General features: G+C 40.9%; 2 protein-coding genes and 1 long non-coding RNA gene across 3 annotated transcripts; 1 reads left to right on the top strand and 2 right to left on the bottom strand.

Annotated features, from left to right (window-relative positions):
* Positions 1–2,181: 2,181 nt before the first annotated feature.
* On the bottom strand, positions 2,182–10,222 carry rpf2 (ribosome production factor 2 homolog). Its single transcript, XM_026195051.1, has 10 exons — positions 10,080–10,222; positions 8,939–9,071; positions 7,867–7,904; positions 5,828–5,867; positions 5,543–5,624; positions 5,391–5,467; positions 5,190–5,289; positions 4,128–4,230; positions 3,903–4,047; positions 2,182–2,511 (listed from the first exon to the last, which is right to left on the bottom strand). The coding sequence occupies exons 1-10, from the start codon at positions 10,100–10,102 to the stop codon at positions 2,332–2,334; spliced, it is 921 nt and encodes a 306-aa protein (XP_026050836.1). The 5' UTR covers positions 10,103–10,222; the 3' UTR covers positions 2,182–2,331.
* A 1,175-nt stretch (positions 10,223–11,397) lies between these two features.
* Positions 11,398–16,610, top strand: LOC113037709 (CMP-sialic acid transporter-like). The gene is made up of 8 exons (XM_026195050.1): positions 11,398–11,560; positions 11,642–11,819; positions 12,411–12,570; positions 13,449–13,601; positions 13,711–13,777; positions 13,849–14,025; positions 14,177–14,311; positions 15,518–16,610. Exons 1-8 carry the CDS (start codon positions 11,551–11,553, stop codon positions 15,649–15,651), a joined length of 1,014 nt encoding a protein of 337 aa, XP_026050835.1. The 5' UTR covers positions 11,398–11,550; the 3' UTR covers positions 15,652–16,610.
* On the bottom strand, positions 15,819–17,303 carry LOC113037710 (uncharacterized). The gene is made up of 3 exons (XR_003274664.1): positions 17,136–17,303; positions 16,813–16,869; positions 15,819–16,714 (listed from the first exon to the last, which is right to left on the bottom strand). It is a non-coding gene; the product is annotated as an uncharacterized LOC113037710 (long non-coding RNA).
* Between the last annotated feature and the right edge of the window lie 8,833 nt (positions 17,304–26,136).

Here is a 26,136-nt window from a genome sequence, read left to right as displayed (position 1 = left end):
GGCTCGAGCCGCGCCTGAGACGCGCGTCTCACGCAGGCGGTCTGTAAGCTCTAACCTGTTAACATGGGAGCCGAATTAAAAACCGACACGCCACGCGGCTGAGACTTGCGCCACGCATCCAGTGTGTCACCGGCCTGAGTGATGCTGCGGAGTGCGGAGCGAGCGGGAAAACCTGGAGCGGATTCGCAGAATCAACGGAATGCTTTGAGCGCAGCGGTGGGGATAAGGGGCACCTCAGTCGATGAGGGCAGAGGGGCAGTGGCTCTGGCCACCGGGCCACCCCCCTGTGCACGGCCCTGCATATACATACATACATGCAAACGCCTCTTTTGTGGAATCTGAAATCTTACTCTAAGCCAGTGGTTTTCAACCTGTGGTCCGCGGCCCACTATTGCAGGTGGGCCGCCAATTATTTTCTGTTCATTTCCAGTCCATTCTAGGGCTGGGCGATTAAAAGAAAACGTCCTAAAATCACGATTTGAGCGCCTTTTTTTCTGAGCCAATGTTGACGGATCAGAGCGTTCTCACTGCGGTAAAAGGCTAGAAATAAAAACGTGCGAAAATAATTCATGTCTAACACATGAGCATAGAGTGAATTTGTTAGTGAACAGGATGCAGTTTAAGTGAGAGGAGACACGTTTTAAGTTCGCACACTCTCTCCTCGCAAAGCAGCGTGTATCTGAGCAAGCACGACCGGTTTTGTGACAGAGCAAAGGAAATCTGCTGCGAACAGAGAGATTCGCACTCGTGCATTATTTTAATGTGCTTTCGCGTTATATTTATGCGCTCTCACTGCTGACCGCATACACATACTGTATACACACTGCAAACACCTGAGGCACCGCTACAATTAATGAGCTCTATGAACAATGCATGGAAAAAAAGAAAAAAAAGTCCCTGTATACAGGATTTTTTTTTTTTTTGCCACAAGTCTATACATTTTTTTACATCTTCACTATAGTGATAATTTTGTCTTATGTCTGTTCTAGAGATGACTTTTTGATAAAGCTCTGATTGGTTTTCTTTTGGAAATATGTTTCAAATTAATCCTGAATGCATTTATGACTGTAAAAGCACAATTGCAAAATTGATTGCTTTTTTTTTTTTTTTTTCATATCGCACAGCTTGATGGTCTGCACCTGGACAACCTCCAGAACTGACGGAAGCATGACTCCTGCACTCTATCAGACAATCCTACAGGAGAACGTCCGGCCGTCAGTGTGTGAACTCAAGCTCAAGTTCACTTGGGTTCTGCAGCAGGACAGTGATCACAAACACACCATCAAGTCCACCTCTGAATGGCTCAAGAACAACAACATTAAGGTTTTGGAGTGGCCAAGTCCAGACTTAAATCTGATTTAGATGCTGTGACATGACCATAAACAGTCCATTCATGCTCAACAACCCTCTGATGTGGCTGAATTAAAACAATTCTGCAAAGAAGAGTGGGCCACAAATCCTCCTCAGAGATGTGAGAGACTCACTGGCAGTTCTCACAAACACTTGATTCCAGTTGGTTCTGGCAAGGATGGCACAAACAGTTATTAGGTTTAGAGGGCAATTACTTTATCACATAAGGACAGGCAGGTTTGGACAACTTTTTCCCTTAATAAATAAAATCCTTATTTCAAAACTGCATTTTGTATTTACTCTGGTGAACTCGGTGTAATATTAAAATTAGTTTGATGATCTGAATCACTCAAGTGTGACAAATGCAAAAAAAAAAAAAAAAAACATCGGAATGGGGCAAAACCTTTTTCTCAACACTGTATATACATTTATCTAAACAGTGCTTGGAGTGGAAGGTTCAGTCTGACGTTATTAATCTCTTTGTGATATAGTTTTTAATGCTGGCAGGTGTGAACAATGATGTCTGAAGGTCAGTGATGCTGCTATAAACCAGAAAAGAGAATAATCATGAAATAACACTAAAACAATCAACTCAAACACAAACTGTATGATCTTTGCGCTGTTCCTCTCTCTAATATGATTCAGTGAATCACAGCTAAACTGAAGCATCTCAATGATAAGCACTCAGAGTTGAATCCGGAGTGCTGAGGCTAGGTATCACACACGTATGTGCACTTACACACGTGACGTAAGCAGCCTGATGATAATACGATCGATCACAGCAGTGCTTCACACAAAGTGTGAGTGAAACACAAAACAGAGATGCCAAACTTTACAGGAATTAAATGCATTTTATTATTTTATAAGAAAATCCAAATGAACGGTCATAAACTGGCAGGAAAAGGGTTTAACTGTTGAAGGACTGAATGCATTGGTTTTGTGGATCCAAGCGTCTCTCTCAGTGGTCTCAGTCTGTGACTCTCACTCGTCTGTCCGCGGTGCTTTGGCCGCCGGCGTCTCTGTCGTCGTCTTCTCTCCTCTCCTCTTCCTCAGGCCCTTCATCTTGCGCGTCTGCAGTTTGTCCAGGTCCTGTTTCTGCATGTGCAAGCGGCCCAGTCTGGTGCCGAAAGCATCGTGGGAAATGTTCTTCTTCTTCTTGGGCTGCGAGTGGAACAGAAGCACATGATGATCAGGGATCTGCACTGACATCAGGACTCACTGATCCAGACGATTTTAATCTAGATCATTAACCTGACAGAAAACAGCTGGTGAGGGACCCTGAATGTCACACTCATTCCTGTTTTCATTTAATACTAAAAGCAGAAAAATTTGAAAATGCTTTTTCGTTGTGTCAAAAAACATGTACATTTGATCAGCGCCACCTGCTGTCTGTCAGAGAGAGAACCTGCCTCATTTAGCATCTAAACTCAGACCATTCAGTGTTTGCTTCAGATTGTGAGAAGTGGAGGATAGTGTCCATCAAACGCTGCTCATGGTGCTCCTCCAGGTCTACAGCCAAAGCCTTGGTTTGTATGAGGAGATTTTACTTCATTCAACTTCACATCACATTTTTTTAACAAAATGTGTTTTAAAAGAAATTAAAACTGAATAGGTGTGCTTTTATTATTCCTTGGACAAAACGCTGCACATTTCTTTGTGAAATTGAAATATGTCAAAATAACAAAACTAAATAGAAATTTTAAAATGCAGCTGAAAACAAATGAAGAAATCCAGCACTGTATTTTAATCACCTGCTAAACAAGAGCATGCAGCAGGAGCAGTATTAGATCTGAATAAGACTGTATAATCTGAAGCTAACTCAGAGTGGTCTGACTTTAGCATTGAGAAACTATACTCTATAAAACGTGTGTGAAGGAGACGCAGATTCTCTCTCTGACAGCAGGTGGCGCTCTATACAACCTCAGTCCCATCCCGTATAGGGATTCCTTCATAGGGACAGAACCATTAAATCATGATGAAACTCCCCACAGTTAGTATTACCTTTCATGTTTTAATTAGCATTATAACTGTATTTGATTACCGTGATTCAGATTACACAAATAAATATAAATATATATTAGGGCTGGGTGGTATATGCAGTTAGTACGGTATATCGATATATTCTTAATAAATGATACGGTTTAAGTCAATACTGTTTATATTGATATACAGTAGCTTGATACGAGCGCATCTGATAATATAGCAGACACGGACGAAGCTGATGTGGAGAAAGAGCACCAAATATAGTATAAATATAAAAGTGAAAAATGACGTGTCTCAGTACTTCCTGAACATGTCCAGCATATTTTAACAGCTCATGATAATACTGATAACGGTCAGTTATTTTGGTCACTATAATCCTGATGAGAAGTGTTCATATCGTCACATTCCTGTTCCTTTAACATCTCAACCCTCACATGATCAATATGCACATTCATATTGATCCTTACATCCTCAATTGACATTCTATAAAACATTCATTAGTATCATTAAGATGTTGTCCCACTAAAGGACCCCACAGAGTAAAGTGTGTGTGTGTGTGTGTGTGTGACCTTGGCTCCTCGGGGCTGCTTGTGAGCCGTCCTGTACAGGTCGTCTGAGGCCATGTGGCTTCTCCTCATGATGAAGTCGAAGGAAGGGCCCATGTCCTGCAGCTGTATCCGGGGCGTGCGGCAGCCGGACTTCTTCAGCAGGACTCTGTGAACACAAGCAGAGCGTCAGGAGAGCATCGCCCCGCAGGACCTGCAGACACCTGACAGACAGACACACGGCTTTACTTGTAGCTGCGCATGTAGATCCTGCCCTCCAGCGCCGTGAAGTGAAGCACGTGCTCCAGTCCGGCCAGACGCACCGCAGACACACGCGGCCCACAGAAGAAATCTGAGACACACACACACACACACACACACTATTGAGTCTGAGACATGGCATGCATGATATAAGACCAAAGTAACTTCAAATAAACAGCTTCAACTCTTTTCTAGTCATGAAAAATCACAGAAAGCTCATTAAACAAGTCAAGTGTCTACTTTGTTTTAAATAAAGTGTCACAATAAGGTCATTATTCAGTGTAGCACGTATATTTATGTCAAAGTGAAACATGCTTACTCTGACTGTTACTTATTCAAATGAATAAAATAATGATCATATTAAATTAGATACAATTTTAAATAACTAAATTTGGTAATTTTGATAGTGGTGCAGATTTAAATGGACTATTAGTTAGTTTTTAGGGCCTCGCTGTGATCCTACAGCATTAATGTCATTAATAATGCTTGATCTAAACACACCTGGCATCACCTTCTGAGATATAAACTATAGTTACACAACATATGCTCTGTAAATCAGGTTTTTCATAGTAGTACATTTTTATTATATATATTTATACACACATTTAGTTTAACTTGCATTAAAAAAAGGTTAAAATTCACTTCTTCAAGTATAAAGTGTTTATACTTTAGCAGCAGGCTCCAGCTACCACAAATACATTTATGGTGAGAAAAGAGAAGAACATATTAACATGAACAGGTTTTAAAAGCTTATCTTTGAATTAAAAAAAAGAGAGAATAAATCTGGCCTCAATTCAATAAAAAAAAAATATATATTTAAAGTCATTTAAAACAAAAACCAGAGCAAAATAACCCCCCCAAAAAACTTAAATCAAGCTCAGAATTAAAAAGACAAAAGAATGTCTGTGTCTTTCTCATCTTTTGTGTTTCTGTGAAAGCTCTCTGTGATGAGATCTGACGTTTGATCGAGCAGAGGCTCCTGATGAGAGGAGCGAGACATCAGTGACCCGTGTGTGTGTGTGTGTGTGTGTGTGAGAGTGAGGTGGTCACCTGTCAGCAGGTTCCTCAAGCGCTGATGCTCCCGGTCCGTCTCGAACAGCTCTCCGGAGAACACCAGCATGGGTTTGGTGCCCTCGGGACACGTGTCCATCTTCAACACACACACACACACACAGAAGCTCAGGTCAGACGCGACACACACACACACACACACACAGATACTGACGCTCAGGAGTCGTCTCTGCGGCGTACCTTCACGTCTCTCAGAGACACGAACCTCTCGATGCCCAGCTCGAACATGTCCAGCACGTGGAAGTCAAACATGCGTCCTGTGAGCAGCAGACAAGAGTCAACACACATGCTTCTCTAACACTGACCTTTGACCTCTGACCACACTCACGCACCAAATATCAGGTTGTTGGGCCTCTTCTTGTTGTGCGAGCCGAACAGAAACAAAGAGCAGTCTGATTTCTTGGAGAAGAATTCCTGAAGAGCAAACAGACGACTGTTAGACACAGACGATCCCATGAGACCAGACTTCATCACGTAACACAGAAGTGCACTCTGTAGGTGTGTTTTTGAGATATACTCGATGATGTCAAACCACACATGGTTAAAAACAATTCTGCTGTTCCTGCATGTATATATGTGAGACAGCCCTCGGTCAGAGACGTGAATCATGAGCTCACCAGCGCCGTGGAGTCGTCGAACGGCCGCACCATGTTCTTCCTGACAACACAATATAATCACAGTCACAAACACAGTCACAACACAATCACATCCACAACAATCTCAACACAACAATCACAATCACCACACAATCAGAACACAATCACCAAACAACACATCCACAACCTCAACACAAAAATCACAACACAATCACATCCGCAATCACATCCACAACAACCACAATCACATCACAATCACATCCGCAACACAATCTCAACACAATCACATCCACAACAATCACATCCGCAACACAATCACAAAACAATCACATCCACAACAATCACATCACAATCACATCTGCAACACAATCACATCCACAACAATCACAATCACCACACAATCAGAACACAATCACCAAACAACACATCCACAACCTCAACACAAAAATCACAACACAATCACATCCGCAACACAATCACATCCACAATCACCACAATACAATCACATCCACAACACAATCACATCCACAATCACATCCACAATACAATCACATCCACAACACAATCACATCCACAACACAATCACATCCACAATCACATCCACAATACAATCACATCCACAACACAATCACATCCACAACACAATCACATCCACAATCACCACAATACAATCACATCCGCAACACAATCACATCCACAATCACCACAATACAATCACATCCACAACACAATCACATCCACAATCACCACAATACAATCACATCCACAACACAATCACATCCACAACACAATCACATCCACAATCACCACAATACAATCACATCCACAACACAATCACATCCACAATCACCACAATACAATCACATCCGCAACACAATCACATCCACAACACAATCACATCCACAACACAATCACATCCACAACACAATCACATCCACAATCACCACAATACAATCACATCCGCAACACAATCACATCCACAATCACCACAATACAATCACATCCACAACACAATCACATCCACAATCACCACAATACAATCACATCCACAACACAATCACATCCACAACACAATCACATCCACAATCACCACAATACAATCACATCCACAACACAATCACATCCACAATCACCACAATACAATCACATCCACAACAATCACATCCGCAACACAATCACAACACAATCACATCCACAACACAATCACATCTGCAACACAATCACATCCACAACAATCACAATCACATCCACAACAATCACATCACAATCACATCCACAACAATCACATCACAATCACATCCACAACAATCACATCCGCAACACAATCACAACACAATCACATCCACAACACAATCACATCTGCAACACAATCACATCTGCAACACAATCACATCCACAACAATCACATCACAATCACATCCACAACACAATCACATCTGCAACACAATCACATCCACAACAATCACATTACAATCACATCCACAACAATCACATCACAATCACATCCACAACAATCACAATCGCAACACAATCACATCCACAACACAATCACATCCACAACACAATCACATCCGCAACACAATCACATCCGCAACACAATCACAACACAATCACATCCACAACAATCACACCACAATCACATCTGCAACACAATCACATCCACAACAATCACAATCACATCCACAATCACATCTGCAACACAATCACATCCACAACACAATCACATCCGCAACACAATCACAACACAATCACATCCAAAACAATCTCAACACAACAATCACAATCACCACACAATCAGAACACAATCACCAAACAACACATCCACAACCTCAACACAAAAATCACAACACAATCACATCCACAACAATCACAACACAATCACATCCACAACACAATCACATCCACAACAATCACAATCGCAACACAATCACATCCACAACACAATCACATCCACAACACAATCACATCCACAACAATCACATCCACAACACAATCTCAACACAATCACAACACATCAATCAAAACGCAATCTCGACACAAGAACCACAATTCACACTCACCTCTTGTAGAGCACGGCGTTGGGTTTCTTCAGCGCATACTGAGAACACACACAGACAGATGAAGAAACACACAAGCAGTGAACGATTAATCACACACATCTTGTCAGTGAAGCCGTGTCTGTGATCAGAAGTAAATCTCCATCTGAAAGAGCACATTTAATAACATGTTCTCACTCCAAACTCACTTCATGACATCAGCCGAGAGACTCAAAGGCCCCATTTACACTGCATGCTTCATGTGACCCAATTCCGATTTTTTGCTCTCATGTGGCACAGATCGGATATGACCGGTGAACGTGTAAGCAGGAAAAACCGCATGGATTCCGATGTTCTCAGATCCGATTCAGACCTCATTCATATGTGGTAATAAATCGGACATGAATCGGATACGTACATTTGTGTGTGCCATGTAAGCAGACAAATCGGATATTCTCCAGTAAATGTCATTAAAAAAGTGACATCAACTCAGGTGGACCAACAACTGAGATCATGTCTTATTATAGGTGCAAAATTGGCCCAGGCTGCAACAAGGGCTCCTCTTTTTTCTCCGCCGTACAAGACCAAAGTTTTGCTGATTTTTTTGTTGACTTTTCAAAATATTGTTGAAAGCAAAACACTGTATAATTTTAATTGTATCTGCATCCACTGTATTTCATGCGGTTTTACTTCCTTTCCGGGTCAGAACGTCTACGTTTGGTAGTTTCAGCAGTGTATAGTGTAAATGCAAAAATCGGATACGGGACACTTTAACAAAATTATGTAAGCGGGTCGTCAAAAGAATCGGATATCGTCAGAACACTGGATTTGGGCATCACGACCTGCAGTGTAAATGCAGCCAGAGAGACCTTTCTGTGAGATGATGATGTGATGAGAGTATTGTAAGCAGTGTTAAAGGCACTGCATTATAAATATACTTTATTATAATAAAATTGATAATAACAAGTATTGTGATAGTGCTGTGTTTATTAGTCACGCTGACTCAAGCGCTTAAGTCTTTGTATTTGGAGCTTGTCTGTGCTTCAGATGGAGATCACAGCCTCAGCTTGTGTCTAACGGTCTCCAGGCGTCTCACCACGTCTTTGAGCGCCTGAGAGACCGTCTCGCTGCAGTTTCCTCCTCTGATGATCATGCTGCTCTTCTGGCCCTCGATCAGCTTGGGCTCGCGGCTCTGCAGGAAGCGCTTGGAGCGCCTCGTCTTGGCCTTCCTGAAGAACCACACACACACACACACACACACCGGCTCTTACAGATCTGACAGTCACTTCTGATTCTCCTCACACAGACTAACTGTGTCCCTACACTTTAGTGACTGACATCACCCAAATACACTGCAGGAGCTAACATTACACAAACAGCTTCACTTCATTAGTGAGTTATCTTCACCAGACAAACGTTTCTGAACAGTAAGATTTGTGATGTTTTTAAATAAGTCTCTTCTGCTAAATAAGGCTACATTTATTTGATCTAAAGTACAGAAACAGCAGTAATATTGTGAAATATTTGTACAATTTAAATCCGCTGTTTTCTTTGTGAATCTGTGTTAAAGTGTAATGTATTTCTTTGATACACAGCTGTATTTTCAGCATCATTCCTCCAGTCTTCAGTGTCACATGATCTTCAGGAATCAGAATAATATGATGATTTACTGCTCAAGACACATTTCTGATTATTATCAGTGTTGATCAGCGTTTATCCGAAATGAAAAGCTTTTGTAAAATTATACAAGCCATAAGGAAATAAATTAGAGTTGACAAATATATTCAAACAGAAAGCAGTTATTAAATGTCCCTCTGTCTGAAATGTTTTCAGTCATGAATTATAAAAATTTAGGTTTGTATCATGCACATTCATGTCTATCTTCAAAAACGTGAGTGACAGTTAACAGGTTAAATGTCCCTCTGTCTGCTGTAGTTTGGATCAAACAGACGCATGTTTCACATCACAGATCTCACTGTTCAGATACATTATTCTGCTCTTGTCTCCCTCGGTTCACAGAAACACGACTGGGCTGATTTAGAGGCCTTTTAACGGTGTTTTATTATACTAAATGCGTTATATTATATTAGTGAGGTCACATGGTAATCCCACAGTGTTCTGTGAAGACTCTTTAAACAGCGGTGTATCTCAGTGGAGTTATCTCTGACCGAACCAGCTCACTAAACCACAGCTCGATAAACTGTTGGTAAAGTTTAAGTATTGATGAGTTTACTCACACGATCCCGTCCCGATGTGCCATGCTCGTGTAGGTCTATGCGTGTAGAGATGGAACACGTGAAACTAAACACAGTGAAGCCGGTGAAACAACACCAACTTCCGGTGGTGTCCGGAAGTGTCATAATAAGAGTCGATAAAAGTGTTTTCTGCGAGTCACAAAAACGACACAATACGACTTTAAACTTTTCAGATTAAAACAACCTTTTTAAATATGAATTCAGTGGAGTAACGCGGTGGGCACGGAGAACTAGCTTGTGACGCGATTACCCGGGTTCGAGTCCAGCTTTTACCGAGCTCGTTCTTACATTTACAGTTATACATTTAGCAGATGCTTTTATAAAGCGACTTGCAGTGCATACAGGCTTTAATGTTTTTATTTATCAGTATATATATATATATATATATATAATTTTTTTTTTTTTTTTTTTTTTTTGCCCATGAGATACCATGAAAATGAATAGCCTATTAGTTCAATTACCTTTCAGCCCAGGATTTTCATTTTGTTGCATCATATTTAGTTCGTGATTTGGATGCAGTCATCATCATCTCGGGTTTTGGGGGGAAAAGGTTACTTTTTATTCTAATTCTGTGCAAAAATGTGTAGCACAGCATACTAAACATTCTACAGTACCACCTTATTTTTAACATAAAAATGGACAAAAATGGCCATCTGCAAGGCTTCAGGCACCGTCCACCAAACAGTTATTATAAAAAACGCTGGTTTGTACCACAAATAGCTTTGCTGTTATCTTTTATCTAAAATAAGCCAACTAATATATTAAACAAAAAACGTTTGAAATTATTTAGATAATAAAAAGATACTCTGAGTGTGAAATTAAACCCAGAAGGTGGCAGCAAGTCACTGTTAATAAGTGATTAATTGCGATTGAACCGAATCATTTAAATGGATGACTCATTCAGGAACAAAACAATTATTTGGCAAAATAGTGTCTAAAACGTAAGTCTCTTAACTGGTTATTCAACTGTTATAAAAAAAATCAATTTCACATTTCTAATCATGGTCATTTTTTGAGGAAAAACGTCTCTCTTTTGTTTGATATTGATTACCTATATGAAATTATATAAATATAAAAATGTTGTGATCATTATTAATGCAGTTACAATCATGCAGTGGAAGAACACACGAACACCAAACTTCGTAAGATTGCTGTCTGTAAGGGTCTTTTAAATTGTTATATATATATTTTGTTTGTTTGTTTTTTAAAATACTCGATTATGTTAAATTACACATCTTTAAAACAACAATTACAACCTAAAAACAAACCGACTTTTATTTTGGAATGTCGCGTGCCGTGTGCGTGTGCAGCCGGAAGTGCCTGTGTATCTCTGCTGACGGGGGCTACACTTTTCTTCATTCGTCTCGGAAACAGAAATGCCGACAGACGTCGCGATCAGCAGACAGACGATCGATTATTACTCTGATCACTGATTAAGCGCCAGAGATCCGTCATGGCGAGCGGTAAGTGTGGAGTCGTTGGGACACACATCATGAGGTTGTGGAGCTCTTGTCTGATGGTGATGTGTGTGTGTTGTGTCTCAGAGCCGGTGAGTGTGCTGTTCAAGCTCTACTGTCTGACCGTCATGACTCTGGTCGCCGCCGCATACACCGTGGCTCTCAGATACACCAGGACCGTGTCCTCCGACCTCTACTTCTCCACCACCGCAGTGTTCCTGACCGAGCTCATCAAACTACTGCTGAGCCTGGGGATGCTGCTCAGGTGAGAGGGTGTGTGTGTGTGTGTGAGAGAGAGAGAGAGAGAGAGAGAGAGAGAAATCTGCACCCAATGTACGAGGTATCTTTCCTAAGAGCGTGTCGTGAGACAGGGCTGCTGCTTAAGCCCAACATTATTGAACATCTACATCAGTGCACTGGCGAGCAGTCTGGAGCGATCACACTACACACCTCACAGATCAGATGCCTGCTGTATGCAGACGATCTGCTTCTGCTGTCTCTCACTCAACATGATCTACAGCAGAACCTGGACCTGCTAGAACAATACTGCCAGACCTGGGCCCTGACAGTCAACCTGAAGAAAACCACATTCATGATCTTATAGAAAAGATCCAGATCCCAGGGAACACAACACACATTTACATTATGCACTGACCAGATAACACACACATCACACTACAACTATAGGTAGACGTTACTCAGAGCTTCAGGACCCCACTTGGCATGTTTTTTTAAAAAAATTAAAAATGAATTTTTTTTTCCAGTTATATTATGAAAAAAGACCTTAAATGAAAATTTTGTATGTCATTTTTGTTTCTTAAAAATGTGTGTGTGTGTGTGTGTGTGTGTGCTGCAGGGAGAGTGGAGACTGGGGCCGCTGCAGGAGTGTGGTGGTCAGTAATATCTTCAGGAGTCCGATGGAGCTGCTGAAGCTGAGTGTGCCGTCGGTGGTCTATGCGGTCCAGAACAACATGGCCTTCGTGGCGTTGAGTAACCTGGATGCTGCTCTCTACCAGGTATCTGAACACCACCAGCTCCAGCTCAGAGATACACTTCAACACTAAAGCCGACATTTGGGAAGAAGCGTCACACACGTCTGATGAAACTCACATCCAGATTAGATCAAGTCTACAGAACATATCCTTCATCTGTTATCCAGAACCGCATTCACAGAGGAAACCAGAGAAGATCAGTATACTGAAGAGTCTTAGTGCATTTATTTGTTCCATGAAGATATTTAGTAAATGTCCTACTGTAAATATATCAAAACTTAATGTTTGATTAGTAATATGCATTGCTAAGAACTTCATTTGAACAACTTTAAAGATGATTTTCTCAATATTTAGATGTTTGTGCTCCCTCAGATTCCAGAATTTCAAATAGTTGTGTCTCAGACAGATATTGTCCTCCGAACAAACCACACATCACTGGAGAGATGATTTATTCTCTGTTTCAACAATGGACCGGTACGACTGGTTTTGTGCCCCAGGGTCAGAACTGAAGAAAAGAAAAGAAAGCACGAATGTCTGGATTGAATGTCTAAACCCTCTTGTTCTGGGTGTTGGGGTGTTTTGTGATCAGATGAAAGGCTCGTTCTCAGCATCACATGATAAACACTCTATTCTTAGAGTCTTCTGCTGCTTTAATCCTCAGCTCTCCTGATTGGCTGTCAGTGTCAGCTGGAAGAGTGATCTTGATATCGTTCCTCTGTTTTGTTGTGAACTCTGAAGTGACTTATTTCACAAGTAAATCTTATTTGTCCTGCAGCTGTCAGTTACAGGGATTTCTCGCCGTACCTGTTCTTCTCGTTGAATATCTTCTTTGAGTGGTAAATGCCTGAGATCGGCGTCTGATGCTGGCTAAGTGCTTCCTGCTGTGTGTGTGTGTGTGTCAGGTGACGTATCAGCTGAAGATCCCCTGCACGGCTCTGTGTATGGTGCTGATGCTCAGCCGCTCTCTGAGCCGCCTGCAGTGGTTCTCCGTCTTCCTGCTGTGTGGAGGAGTCACGCTGGTGCAGTGGACGCCGCCGCAGGCCACCAAAGTCCAGGTACAGCCTCCAGAGCATCACACACCACCAGTCACAAAGATTCAGTAAATCAGCCTATCAGAATGATTTCTGAAGATCATGTGGGCTGTGTGTCTGATCTGTGCTTCAGGTGGAGCAGAACCCGTTCCTGGGCTTCATGGCGATCGCGGTGGCGGTGCTCTGCTCAGGGTTTGCAGGTACGATGTGTTCAGTCGTGTTTAGGATGGTGTGTCATACGGAGCGTTAGTGACGCTGTGTTTGGGATCAGGTGTGTACTTCGAGAAGGTCCTGAAGAGTTCGGACACGTCTCTGTGGGTGCGAAACATCCAGATGTACCTGTCGGGTATCGTGGTGACCCTCATAGGGGTCTTCATGACAGACGGAGCCCAGGTCATGGAGAAGGGCTTCTTCTACGGATACACGCCGTGGGTCTGCTTGGTCATCTGTGAGTAGCTCCTGTGACCTTTACTCCTGTGTGTGTGTGTGGAGGATGTGTCTCGTTGAGCAGGAACGGGCTCCAGCGGGTGTCACGCCCGTCATTGTGAGCGCAGAGCTCCTGCTGGAGCGGTTTGACAGGTTTCTCTCTCTGTCTGCAGTGCTGGCCAGCGCGGGAGGATTGTACACGTCTGTGGTGGTCAAATACACTGATAACATCATGAAGGGCTTCTCCGCGGCCGCTGCCATCGTCCTGTCCACCGTGGCGTCCGTCGTTCTCTTCGGCCTGCAGATCAGTGAGTGCATCGCTCAGTCATGTGGTCTTCTGGTCAGCTGGTGTATATTCAGTTCAGGACAAAAGTTTACATCCCCCTAGCAGAACCTGCTAAATGTTAATCATTTTCCCTAAATAAGAGGAATCATACAAAATGTAGTACTGACCTGAATAAGATATTTCAAATAAAAGAAGTTTCCATATAGTCCACGAGAGAAATATCGTTGAGCCGGTTCAGAAGTTTTCATCCCCCTGACTCTTAACACTGTGTTGTCAGCTGAATGATCCACAGCTGTGTGTTTGTGTTTAGAGACAGTTGTTCCTTGTTTGTCCTGAACAGTTCAACTGTCTGCTGTTCTTCAGAAAAATCCTTCAGCTCCAAAGTTTCTTTGGTTTTTAGCATTTTCGTGTATTTGAACCCTTCAGACAACGACTGTATGATTTTGAGATCCATTTTTTTTGACTGAGGACTATTGAGGGACACAAACACAACTATTAAAAACACTCACAGATGCTCCAGAAGGAGAAACCATGCATTAAGAGCCAGGGGGTGAATACTTTTGAACCAAATGAAGCTGTTGACATTTTTCTTATTTTGCCTAAATATCATACTTTTTTATTTAGTACTGTCCTTCAGAGGCTACAGATGATAGTTACATGTTTCCCAGAAGACAAATTCAATATACCCTAAACTTCAGGTTCATAAAATGCTGTGTGATCAGTGTGAGTGATGTTATCTTCAGAATATAGACCGGAAAAGTGTGTAAGAATGTGTTAGAGCTGCTGAAGTGGAGAAAAACCCACCACCTTCAAAGATAGGGATTGAAACTAACACAAGTAGATAAAGTGTAATAAACACTAGCATTCATGTGTTTTGAGTGTTTTCTTTTACAAGTCCGAAAGAAGACATGATATGGAGCAAAACAGACCAAAATCTCAGAATAAGACCAATTCCTTAAAATGTTTTAGGTGTCCTTGTTACAGTGTGTTTATACATTAAAGTACTGAGTGATATTAACTACATCTGCTTTATTTATTATATGCGTAAGGTTAGGATTTGACTTGGTGTTACTCACAAGTTATTATTCATTGTTTGTTGTTGTTATAATGTAAGTACATGAATCATGTGTAACAAAGACACCTTTAAACAAAGTGTTAGAGTCAAGCGTTTGCCTGTAGGGGCTTGCAGTGATTGAGGAGCCGTGTGTGTTGTCTTTGCTCTCTGCAGCGGTCACTTTCCTCGGCGGAGCGCTGCTGGTGTGTGTGTCCATCTATCTGTACGGCCTGCCCAAACAAGACACCAGCAGACTGCAGAAGCCCAGCGCAGGAGAAGAGGACACACAGAAGCTGATGGCAGGCTGATGGACCGCTGGGGGCTCTGTGATGGTGGGGGGGCGCACTGGAGCGCTTTGGTTTATTTCTCTGTATAATTTAATTTCTAGCTCTTGATGCAGATACACTGCTGCACGTGACGAACACTGATGTGATGCCAGACCCTACACTGAACGTGCCTGTGCTCTTCCCACTGGTTTTTTGTTTAGATTGCCAATGTTATTTGTATAAGTGTTCTTAAATATTGACTCACGCGAACACAAGGATCCTTGTGGGTTTGTGTAGCCGTACATTACAGAGCAAATGTTGAATGGTGTGTTTGGAGAAGGCCTCGTCATCCAGGACGGTCTCTGAGTGTTGAATCATGAGGACAGACCACAGCGGTCTGTTTACATCTGCTTTACACTTCTTCCATTCAACACTTGATATGATGCGTTTAGAAATGAAGAAAGATGTCATTGGAGCTGCTGCCCTATTTTACAAATCTTGAGCACTTTATGTAGAAAATATGATTGATGTGGTCCAGCAGTGATGTAATCAGATGATGGGGCAGCATGTTAGCGTAGCTTCGGCCTGGGTTCTTATCGTAGCAGTGGCTTGATGCTGTAGGCAGCACTACAACATACTGCTGTGCTCTCAGTGCCTTGCACAGCAGATGTGGGCTTATTCCTGTGCCTACTGTGTACGGTTCATGTTTAGAAGAAAATCGTTTCTTTATACACATTTCATTCCTAAAAAAAGACACCAGAATATTTACTCACAATTGCTCTTCTGCGGCAAAAGATGATGGCAGTTGTGTATTAAACCATCAGGCCATAAGGATCACGTTAAAAGGCAGAACTAAAGTGGGAAATTGCATTTATTTTTTTTCAGGCTTCAGGGTGTCAATGAGAAAATCTGTCAGATGCAGTAAATGCAGCATCTGTATTAAAGCTACATTTATTCAAATGAATGACTCTTTGGTTTACAATAAAACTATTTTAACAAAACACCCGGTGTTGATCATTTGTGTAGATGTTGATAAAGACGATGAGATGTGTGATGAGAGAAGCGTCTGTACCTGAGGGTCATCAGGGAGCTGCAGCTCCTTCATCTGAAAACCATCAGCGCACGAGTCAAAACCAAGCCTTTACTATTACAACAATAATAAAACTACATTTACTACTAATAATAATAGTAGTAGTAACTTACTCCTTCAGCCCTGCACTGGGGAGAAGAGATGAAGGATTCACCATGGGCTGCTGAATTCTAGAGAAATAAACCACATCTGAGGAGAGTTTCAACAGCATCACTACAACACATCTGTCAGGTTTCAGTCCTTAAAACCATCTAGTTTCTTGTCCATCTCATCACAAGCCTTCGTTGCTCATTCTGTTTCTGTGTAGTTGGGAAAACACGTCTCATTATTTATCGGTGTCTGTGTGGGTTTTGGTTCTTTTGCTGTTGTGAGCTGTGATGATGGGGAACAGTACTGAAAGATTCATCAACACTGCTGTGATGAAGGTGAAGCTCACCTGAGCAGGTGCCGGAGGACAGAGACACTTCTGCTGTCCACCAGAGAGACGTCACAACAGGAGTGTCCTCACGAAACGGTGAACATGAACATCAACACTCACGAGCAGATCATCCACAGCCTGACACGCTCCATCTGTCTGGACTCTCATTCTGACGGCACCCATCCACTGCTGAGACACTGATGCAATGCAACACATGTGGTTTTCTTAACAAAGTTCGGGAGAAGCAAGATTAGATAATCATTCAATTTGGCACAGGTGCATCTCGTTTAGCTAATCATCCTAAATAGCACGCAAGCGTATATATATCCAGTCTTCCTACCTCCTGTCCCACTACAGTTTTTTCCGCATCCCTCCTCCACCCCAACTCCTCACTTCTAATCTATTTATCCCAAATTGGGGATAGGGGGAGTTATTTGGGTTCGGGCTGTGCTCTGGGCCCGGACCCCTCCCCCAGGACAGAACACCAAAATATGCCTACTATTCGCCTTCAGATTAGATGTAAGGGTAAACTCGTGAATTCTCCAAACCTGATGAGAAATAAACTCATCCTGATCTCCGATGAGCTGAAAGTGAATTTTTAGCATATTTTTATTTTTGCATGAGCTATTCCTTTATGTGACACACTATGAAGTGATATGATACATATACGGATACAGATAGATGCAGCTGAAACACAAAGATGCAGTTATGAGACACAGCTATTGTTAAAAGAGAACCACAGAGCTGAGGATTATAAATGTGTTTGAACATCATACAATGAGCCAGCAGTTTAACACTTCATGTGTGTGTGTGTGTGTGTGTGTGTACTGCAGAAACACAGTGTCCCTGTGAGCCTGCAGGACTTTGTCCCAATCAGACATCATTAGATTCTTTGAAGTCCTGACAAACACAGTTGATAAACTTCAGCACACTGCGTGATTGTGTTCTGTGTGTGCACCTGTATGATTAAAGCACTGATCCCACCCTGTCTCTGGTCTGCTCCAGCTCCTTCAGCTCTTCAGAAGATACACAACACACAGAGAAAGCCTCAGTTAGCCAAAAACGAACCAGTAATGCCAGAATGCGACTGAGTGCTCAGGTGTTTCCATCGGAACGATTTCACTTTCATGAAGCTGACAGCATCAGTTCATTACACTTATTTTATTGTCTTTCCTGTTTCATCCTCTCTGTTTGTGTTATTAGTCACGATAGTTTAGTTCTTTATAAATTAAATGAATGAATGTAGTTTGTGATTCTTCCTAAATGAATCATTAGAACAAGTGGACAAATCCAAATTAAACGAATCTTACTGGTCAGCATTAGAACCTTTTCATATACTCGTGAAACGATCATAAATCTTGTTGTTGTTGTTTTTGTACATTAAACTTTTCTAACACAATGTACGCAGGTAAATTTGACACCTTTCTCTCCTCTGACCAACGTAATTAATATCTTATATGTATTTTTCTCTTTTGTAAATTCAAAGAAACAGTATGTTATGGTTAGTGATGGTCAGTTGTGGTTATGGTTAGTGATGATGAGTTATGGATAGTGATGGTCACTTATGGTTATGGTTAGTGATGATCAGTTATGTTTATTGATGGTAAGTTATGGTTATGGTTAGTGATGATCAGTTATGGTTATGGTTATGGTTAGTGATGATCAGTTATGGTTAGTGATGGTCAGTTATGGTTGTGGTTAGTGATGGTCAGTTATGGTTATGGTTATGGTTAGTGATGATCAGTTGTGGTTAGTGATGGTCAGTTATGATTAGTGATGGTCAGGAATGGTTATGGTTAGTGATGGTCAGTTATGGTTAGTGATGGTCAGTTATGGTTATGGTTAGTGATGGTCAGTAATGGTTATGGTTAGTGATGGTCAGTTATGGTTAGTGATGATCAGTTATGATTAGTGATGGTCAGGAAATGGTTATGGTTAGTGATGGTCAGTTATGGTTAGTGATGGTCAGTTATGGTTGTGGTTAGTGATGGTCAGTTATGGTTATGGTTAGTGATGATCAGTTATGGTTAGTGATGGTCAGTAATGGTTATGGTTAGTGATGGTCAGTTATGGTTAGTGATGATCAGTTATGATTAGTGATGGTCAGGAATGGTTATGGTTAGTGATGGTCAGTTATGGTTAGTGATGGTCAGTTATGGTTATGGTTAGTGATGATCAGTTATGGTTAGTGATGGTCAGTAATGGTTATGGTTAGTGATGGTCAGTTATGGTTAGTGATGGTCAGTTATGGTTGTGGTTAGTGATGGTCAGTTATGGTTATGGTTATGGTTAGTGATGATCAGTTATGGTTAGTGATGGTCAGTTATGGTTAGTGATGGTCAGTTATGGTTATGGTTAGTGATGATCAGTTATGATTAGTGATGGTCAGGAATGGTTATGGTTAGTGATGGTCAGTTATGGTTAGTGATGGTCAGTTATGGTTGTGGTTAGTGATGGTCAGTTATGGTTATGGTTATGGTTAGTGATGATCAGTTATGGTTAGTGATGGTCAGTAATGGTTATGGTTAGTGATGGTCAGTTATGGTTAGTGATGATCAGCTATGATTAGTGATGGTCAGGAATGGTTATGGTTAGTGATGGTCAGTTATGGTTATGGTTAGTGATGATCAGTTATGGTAAGTGATAGTCAGTTATGGTTATGGTTAGTGATGATCAATTATGGTTAGTGATGGTAAGATATGATTAGTGATGGTCAGTAATGGTTATGGTTAGTGATGGTCAGTTATGGTTATGTTAGTGATGATCAGTTATGGTTAGTGATGGTCAGTTATGATTATGTTAGCGATGATCAGTTATGGTTAGTGATGGTCAGTTATGGTTACGGTTAGTGATGATCAGTTATGGTTAGTGATGGTCAGTTATGGTTATGGTTTGTGATGATCAGTTATGGTTATGATTAGTGATGGTCAGTTATGGTTATGGTTAGTGATGATCAGTTATGGTTATGGTTAGTGATGATCAGTTATGGTTAGTGATGGTAAGTTATGGTAATGGTTAGTGATGGTCAGTTATGGTTATGGTTAGTGATGATGAGTTATGGATAGTGATGGTCACTTATGGTTATGGTTAGTGATGATCAGTTATGTTTATTGATGGTAAGTTATGGTTATGGTTAGTGATGATCAGATATGGTTATGGTTAGTGATGATCAGTTATGGTTAGTGATGGTCATTTATGGTTATGGTTAGTGATGATCAGTTATGGTTAGTGATGATCAGTTATGGTTATTGATGGTAAGTTATGGCTATGGTTAGTGATGATCAGTTATGGTTATGGTTAGTGATGATCAGTTATGGTTAGTGATGGTCAGTTATGGTTATGGTTAGTGATGATCAGTTATGGTTAGTGATGATCAGCCGGCAGCCATATCACCCTGGAGCCCAAGACCGGTTGCCCACTGAAGCTAAGCAGGGCTGAGCCTGGTCAGTACCTGGATGGGAGACCTCCTGAGAAAACTAGGTTGCTGCTGGAAGAGGTGCTAGTGAGGCCAGCAGGGGGTGCTCACCCTGTGGTCTGTGTGGGTCCTAGCGCCCCAGTGTAGTGATGGGGACGCTATACTGTCAACGAGCACCGTCCTTCGGATGAGATGTTAAACCGAGGTCCTGACTCTCTGCGGTCATTAAAAATCCCAGGATGTCTTTCGAAAAGAGTAGAGGTGTGACCTCGGCATCCTGGCTAAATTCGCCCATTGGCCTCTGACCATCATGGCCTCCTAACAATCCCCATATCTGCTGATTGGCTTTATCACTCTGTCTCCTCTCCACCAATAAGCTGGTGTGTGGTGGGCGTTCTGGCGCACTATGGCTGCCGTCGCATCATCCAGGTGGATGCTGCACACTGGTGGTGGATGAGGAGATACCCCCTGACTATGTAACGCGCTTTGAGTGCCTAGAAAAGCGCTATATTAATGTAAGGTATTATTATTATTATGGTTAGTAATGATCAGTTATGGTTATGATTATTGATGGTCAGTTATGGTTATGGCTATGGTCAGTTATGGTTATGGTTAGTGATGATCGGTTATGGTTATAGTTAGTGATGATCAGTTATGGTTAGTGATGGTAAGTTATGGTTAGCGATGGTCAGTTATGGTTATGGTTAGTGATGATCAGTTATGGTTATGGTTGGTGATGATAAGTTATGGTTAGTGATGGTCAGTTATGGTTATATTAGTGATGATCAGTTATGGTTAGTGATGGTCAGTTATGGTTATGGATGATCAGTTATGGTTATATTAGTGATGATCAGTTATGGTTAGTGATGGTCAGTTATGGTTATGGTTAGTGATGATCAGTTATGGTTAGCGATGGTCAGTTATGGTTAGTGATGATCAGTTATGGTTGGCAATGGTCAGTTATGGTTATGTTAGTGATGATCGGTTATGTTTAGCGATGGTCAGTTATGGATATGGTAAGTGATGGTCAGTTATGGTTATGATCAGTTATTGTAAGGATAATCAGTAAGTGTTTTCTCTCACTGCTGGACCACCTCATTTTGGTGGACTTCCTTCACCACATCCTCCAGGAACACGCTCATGCCCCGCACCAGCCTGAACGCCACAGAGAACACACGTGACACACACACACACACACACACACACACACACACACACTTAAGCTGTAATAGTTAAATGTTTTTCAGTGAAGTGAAATAGAAGAGAATGCATTGAAAGACCTGAGGATGTTTCACTAGCATTATGTGAGTGTAAACCATACATCTGTGTTGTGCTTTACATTCAAAAAGCAAGTTTGCACTATTGTTTATAATTATTTTCATGTTATATAGGTAATTGTTTTTCTTGCTCTTGCAGTGCTTGCTATTGTTGTTTGAGGGGTTCATGTAACATTTGTCTTCACAGATAAGAGGGAATGTCTCAATTTCAGGGTTTTATTGGATGTTGATGTGAATCACTTGCTGGATTTGTGCCAGTCAGACAAAGTAGTCTGAGCATCATTCTGCTCAGTTTTTATAATCATCACGACCTCTCAGGCTGACAGAAGACCTTTGATTAATAGAGTTTTGACCCCTCTTATATTTTAGCCGAACACAAATCAACAAATGCAGTGCACATTAGTAAAGGAGTTACAAATAGAGAAACCAATGGTTTGATGCAGGCACTAGGCTTCACTAGGTTTTAAGGCAATATGAAACTATATTTTAATCAAGAGGAACAATGTCAGTTTCAAACATGAAGACAGCTGTAAAGCAGTATCTAAGGTCAGGCTATAACCAGCTCAAGGAAGCATTCAACATAATATATGACAATAAATAAATAAATAAATATATATATTCTCTCCAGAGGAACAGTACCACCACCATCTCATAAAATAATCTGGATTCAGAAACACAATTGAATTTCTGCAAGATTTCTACAGAATGTTGTGATACATCTGTGCCGGAGGAACACAGAGGAGCTTCATTCACATGTGTTTTGGATGTGGATTGTGGGATGATTTGTGGTCAACTAATAGTGCCAGATGACTGGCACCAGAGTGTTTCATGTTCTTAAAAAAACAAGGCAAAAGATCCTGCAAAGATATCTAATGCACATAATACTTCAAGATGCTTGTTTAGTAGGTGTGTCGATCAGAGAATTACTACATTTATGGTCATTAAGTTCAAAGTATGTTTTGAAAGGTGTGTCTCTGTCCTGAACCCACTGTGTATTTGATCAGGAGCGCTCACGTCTATGGTGGAAACGCTACGTCATCTTGCCATGATACACTTTTAAAGCATTAAGCCACAAACCCCATCACATATGATGTCTGAATAAACTATTAAATCCTCAAATTAACCTTAACCAAATTGGCACTACATTTTACACATCAAACATCTGTATGGATCAGTGTTTTGATTATGTGGACGTGGTGTCAAAAAGACCTACTTGCCAATAACACTTGAGCAGACTGAGACAACAGAGAGCAGAGATGATTTCAGGAGATTCAGTATATATATTCAGCACTTCACAGTTCATGCTGCATCCATACTGCCACTGTGGGTGTTTGCAAACACAAGGGTCACTTCATTTACATTCACATTTGCATCATTTCCAACCTTTTTGTGTGAAGAAATGTGCAGAATTTCACCTGTAATCTGTTAGAATAAAAGCTGGAGCATTTGAAAGTTTAATAGTGAGAAATTGAAGACATAGTATTTGTATTTGAAATGTTGTGTTGGTTTTTATGAAGCGTGAACAAGTGTAAAGACCCTTAACCTCTTCCATCAGCAGTACAGTCTTTGTTCTCTGAGTCTCCGCAGCAGAAACACAAGATATTTCATGTGTGTTGACCGTGTGTCGTGTGAACACAACCCTACTATGATAGAAGTCCACCCAGTGCTTTTTTAATCTCATTAAATCATTTCTCCTTTCTCTAATCGAAGTGATCTCAGATGCTTGCCTGCATGTGTGATGTCACAAATTCTGTAGGAATATAATTGCCTTTTTTGATGAAGCTTTTGAATTTTTTACAATTTTAAGAGACTTCATTATCAGAGTGAGTTCGTCAGAGAAAACCTTGTATGAAGGAGATTTTGACAATCTACATTTATGAATGAAAAATTTGCCATTCGGGATGATAAAATTCACAAAATTGTGAATATTTTTATTATCATCCTCAAAGTAGCAAATCGTTTTTTTCACATTCAGTGTTATCATTAGATTAATTTTAACTGAAAAAGTAAAAAAAAAAAAATATCTTTCCAAAATGACTTTACACTCTGGCAATCAACAAAAAGATGATTTAAAGACTCTTTACAGCTGTTACAAAAGGAACATTCTTAAACCAATATCCATACAATTTAAAAGCCACATATTAGTTGAATCTATTTTGTGTAAGATCTTCAGATGAATTTCTCTACAAGATTTGTAAGGGAGCCATGCTTTTCTCCAATTAACATCTCTTAAAATGGAATTTCAGTAAAATTTCCCTCTTGAAGTAACTCTCTTTTGTTCATTAAATACTTCTTATTTCTTTGTTAGTACATTTTTTTTAATCAAACACATATTTGCCATTTACAAGATCATAATCTTTATTTTCAACTTTATAATAAGTCAGGTGGCTGCACATTAAATTAATAAGCCTAGATGGAATAGCTTTGATTACTACAGAAAATTCTTAAAATTGTATAGGAAAGTTGAATTGGGACAGAAAAGAATACTTTTGTTATTGCTGAATCATGTTGAATTTTCTTCTCCTGCGTCATGTTCTTCATGTGATGTGTTTGAGCGGCGCCCTCTACTGTACAGACCTGAATTTACATTTCCTTCAGCTTGAGGAGTATTCACTTCATTTCAAACTATGAGCATACCTAGTTCTGACGTCAAGTCATGAAATTACAAAAAAGGCGATTAAAGCTGTGCATGTATACGCAGCATGCAAGAACATCTCTCAAATGCAAAATATATTCTGTAATTCGAGATCACAATATAAGGCACAAGCTGATATGAATTTTTTATTTGTAATTTAATGCACATATAATGGTGAGAACAGTTCACTTACACAAGAAAATATGCGAACATGAAACCATTTAAATGCATAAAATAACTAAATTTATAGCTGGCATTTATGTCTACTGTTGACTTCCAGCCTTTTCCACATTTGTAACACTATCTGCATGTCTCATGTTGGAGAGCAAGTATCTGGGAGTTTCTAGAAGCTGAATGAGCAATAAAACTATAGTGAGCCCCTTTATTAAAATACCTGGAGGTGAGGAATAATAAAAAAGGTCATATTCACTATACAGTAGATGGAGCTTAAAGTGTTTCCTTGGTTACCGCTGTAAACAAACCACTCATGAACACTGCAGCGGATGGAGTATAAAGCATTTCCTTGGTTACCGCTGTAAACAAAGCACTCATGAACACTGCAGCGGATGGAGTATAAAGCATTTCCTTGGTTACCGCTGTAAACAAAGCACTTATGAACACTGCAGCGGATGGAGTATAAAGCATTTCCTTGGTTACCGCTGTAAACAAAGCACTTATGAACACTGCAGCGGATGGAGTATAAAGCATTTCCTTGGTTACCGCTGTAAACAAAGCACTCATGAACACTGCAGCGGATGGAGTATAAAGCATTTCCTTGGTTACCGCTGTAAACAAAGCACTCATGAACACTGCAGCGGATGGAGTATAAAGCATTTCCTTGGTTACCGCTGTAAACAAAGCACTTATGAACACTGCAGCGGGTGGAGTATAAAGCGTTTCCTTGGTTACCGCTGTAAACAAAGCTGTAAACAAAGCACTTATGAACACTGAAGCAGGTGGAGCTTAAAGCATTTCCCTGGTTACCGCTGTAAACAAAGCACTTGTGAACGCTGTAGTGGGTGGAGTTTAAAGAGTTTCCTTGGTTACCGCTGTAAACAAAGCACTTATGAACACTGCAGCGGATGGAGTATAAAGCATTTCCTTGGTTACCGCTGTAAACAAAGCACTTATGAACACTGCAGCGGGTGGAGTATAAAGCGTTTCCTTGGTTACCGCTGTAAACAAAGCACTTATGAACACTGCAGCGGATGGAGTATAAAGCATTTCCTTGGTTACCGCTGTAAACAAAGCACTGATGAACACTGAAGCAGGTGGAGCTTAAAGCATTTCCCTGGTTACCGCTGTAAACAAAGCACTTATGAACACTGCAGCGGATGGAGTATAAAGCATTTCCTTGGTTACCGCTGTAAACAAAGCACTTATGAACACTGCAGCGGATGGAGTATAAAGCATTTCCTTGGTTACCGCTGTAAACAAAGCACTCATGAACACTGCAGCGGATGGAGTATAAAGCATTTCCTTGGTTACCGCTGTAAACAAAGCACTCATGAACACTGCAGCGGATGGAGTATAAAGCATTTCCTTGGTTACCGCTGTAAACAAAGCACTTATGAACACTGCAGCGGGTGGAGTATAAAGCGTTTCCTTGGTTACCGCTGTAAACAAAGCTGTAAACAAAGCACTTATGAACACTGAAGCAGGTGGAGCTTAAAGCATTTCCCTGGTTACCGC

Source organism: Carassius auratus, chromosome 20 (assembly GCF_003368295.1).
Source record: "Carassius auratus strain Wakin chromosome 20, ASM336829v1, whole genome shotgun sequence".
Taxonomy (NCBI): Eukaryota; Metazoa; Chordata; class Actinopteri; order Cypriniformes; family Cyprinidae; genus Carassius; species Carassius auratus.
Note: the sequence above shows the minus strand (reverse complement) of the source record. Positions and strands in the feature narration are given on the sequence as shown.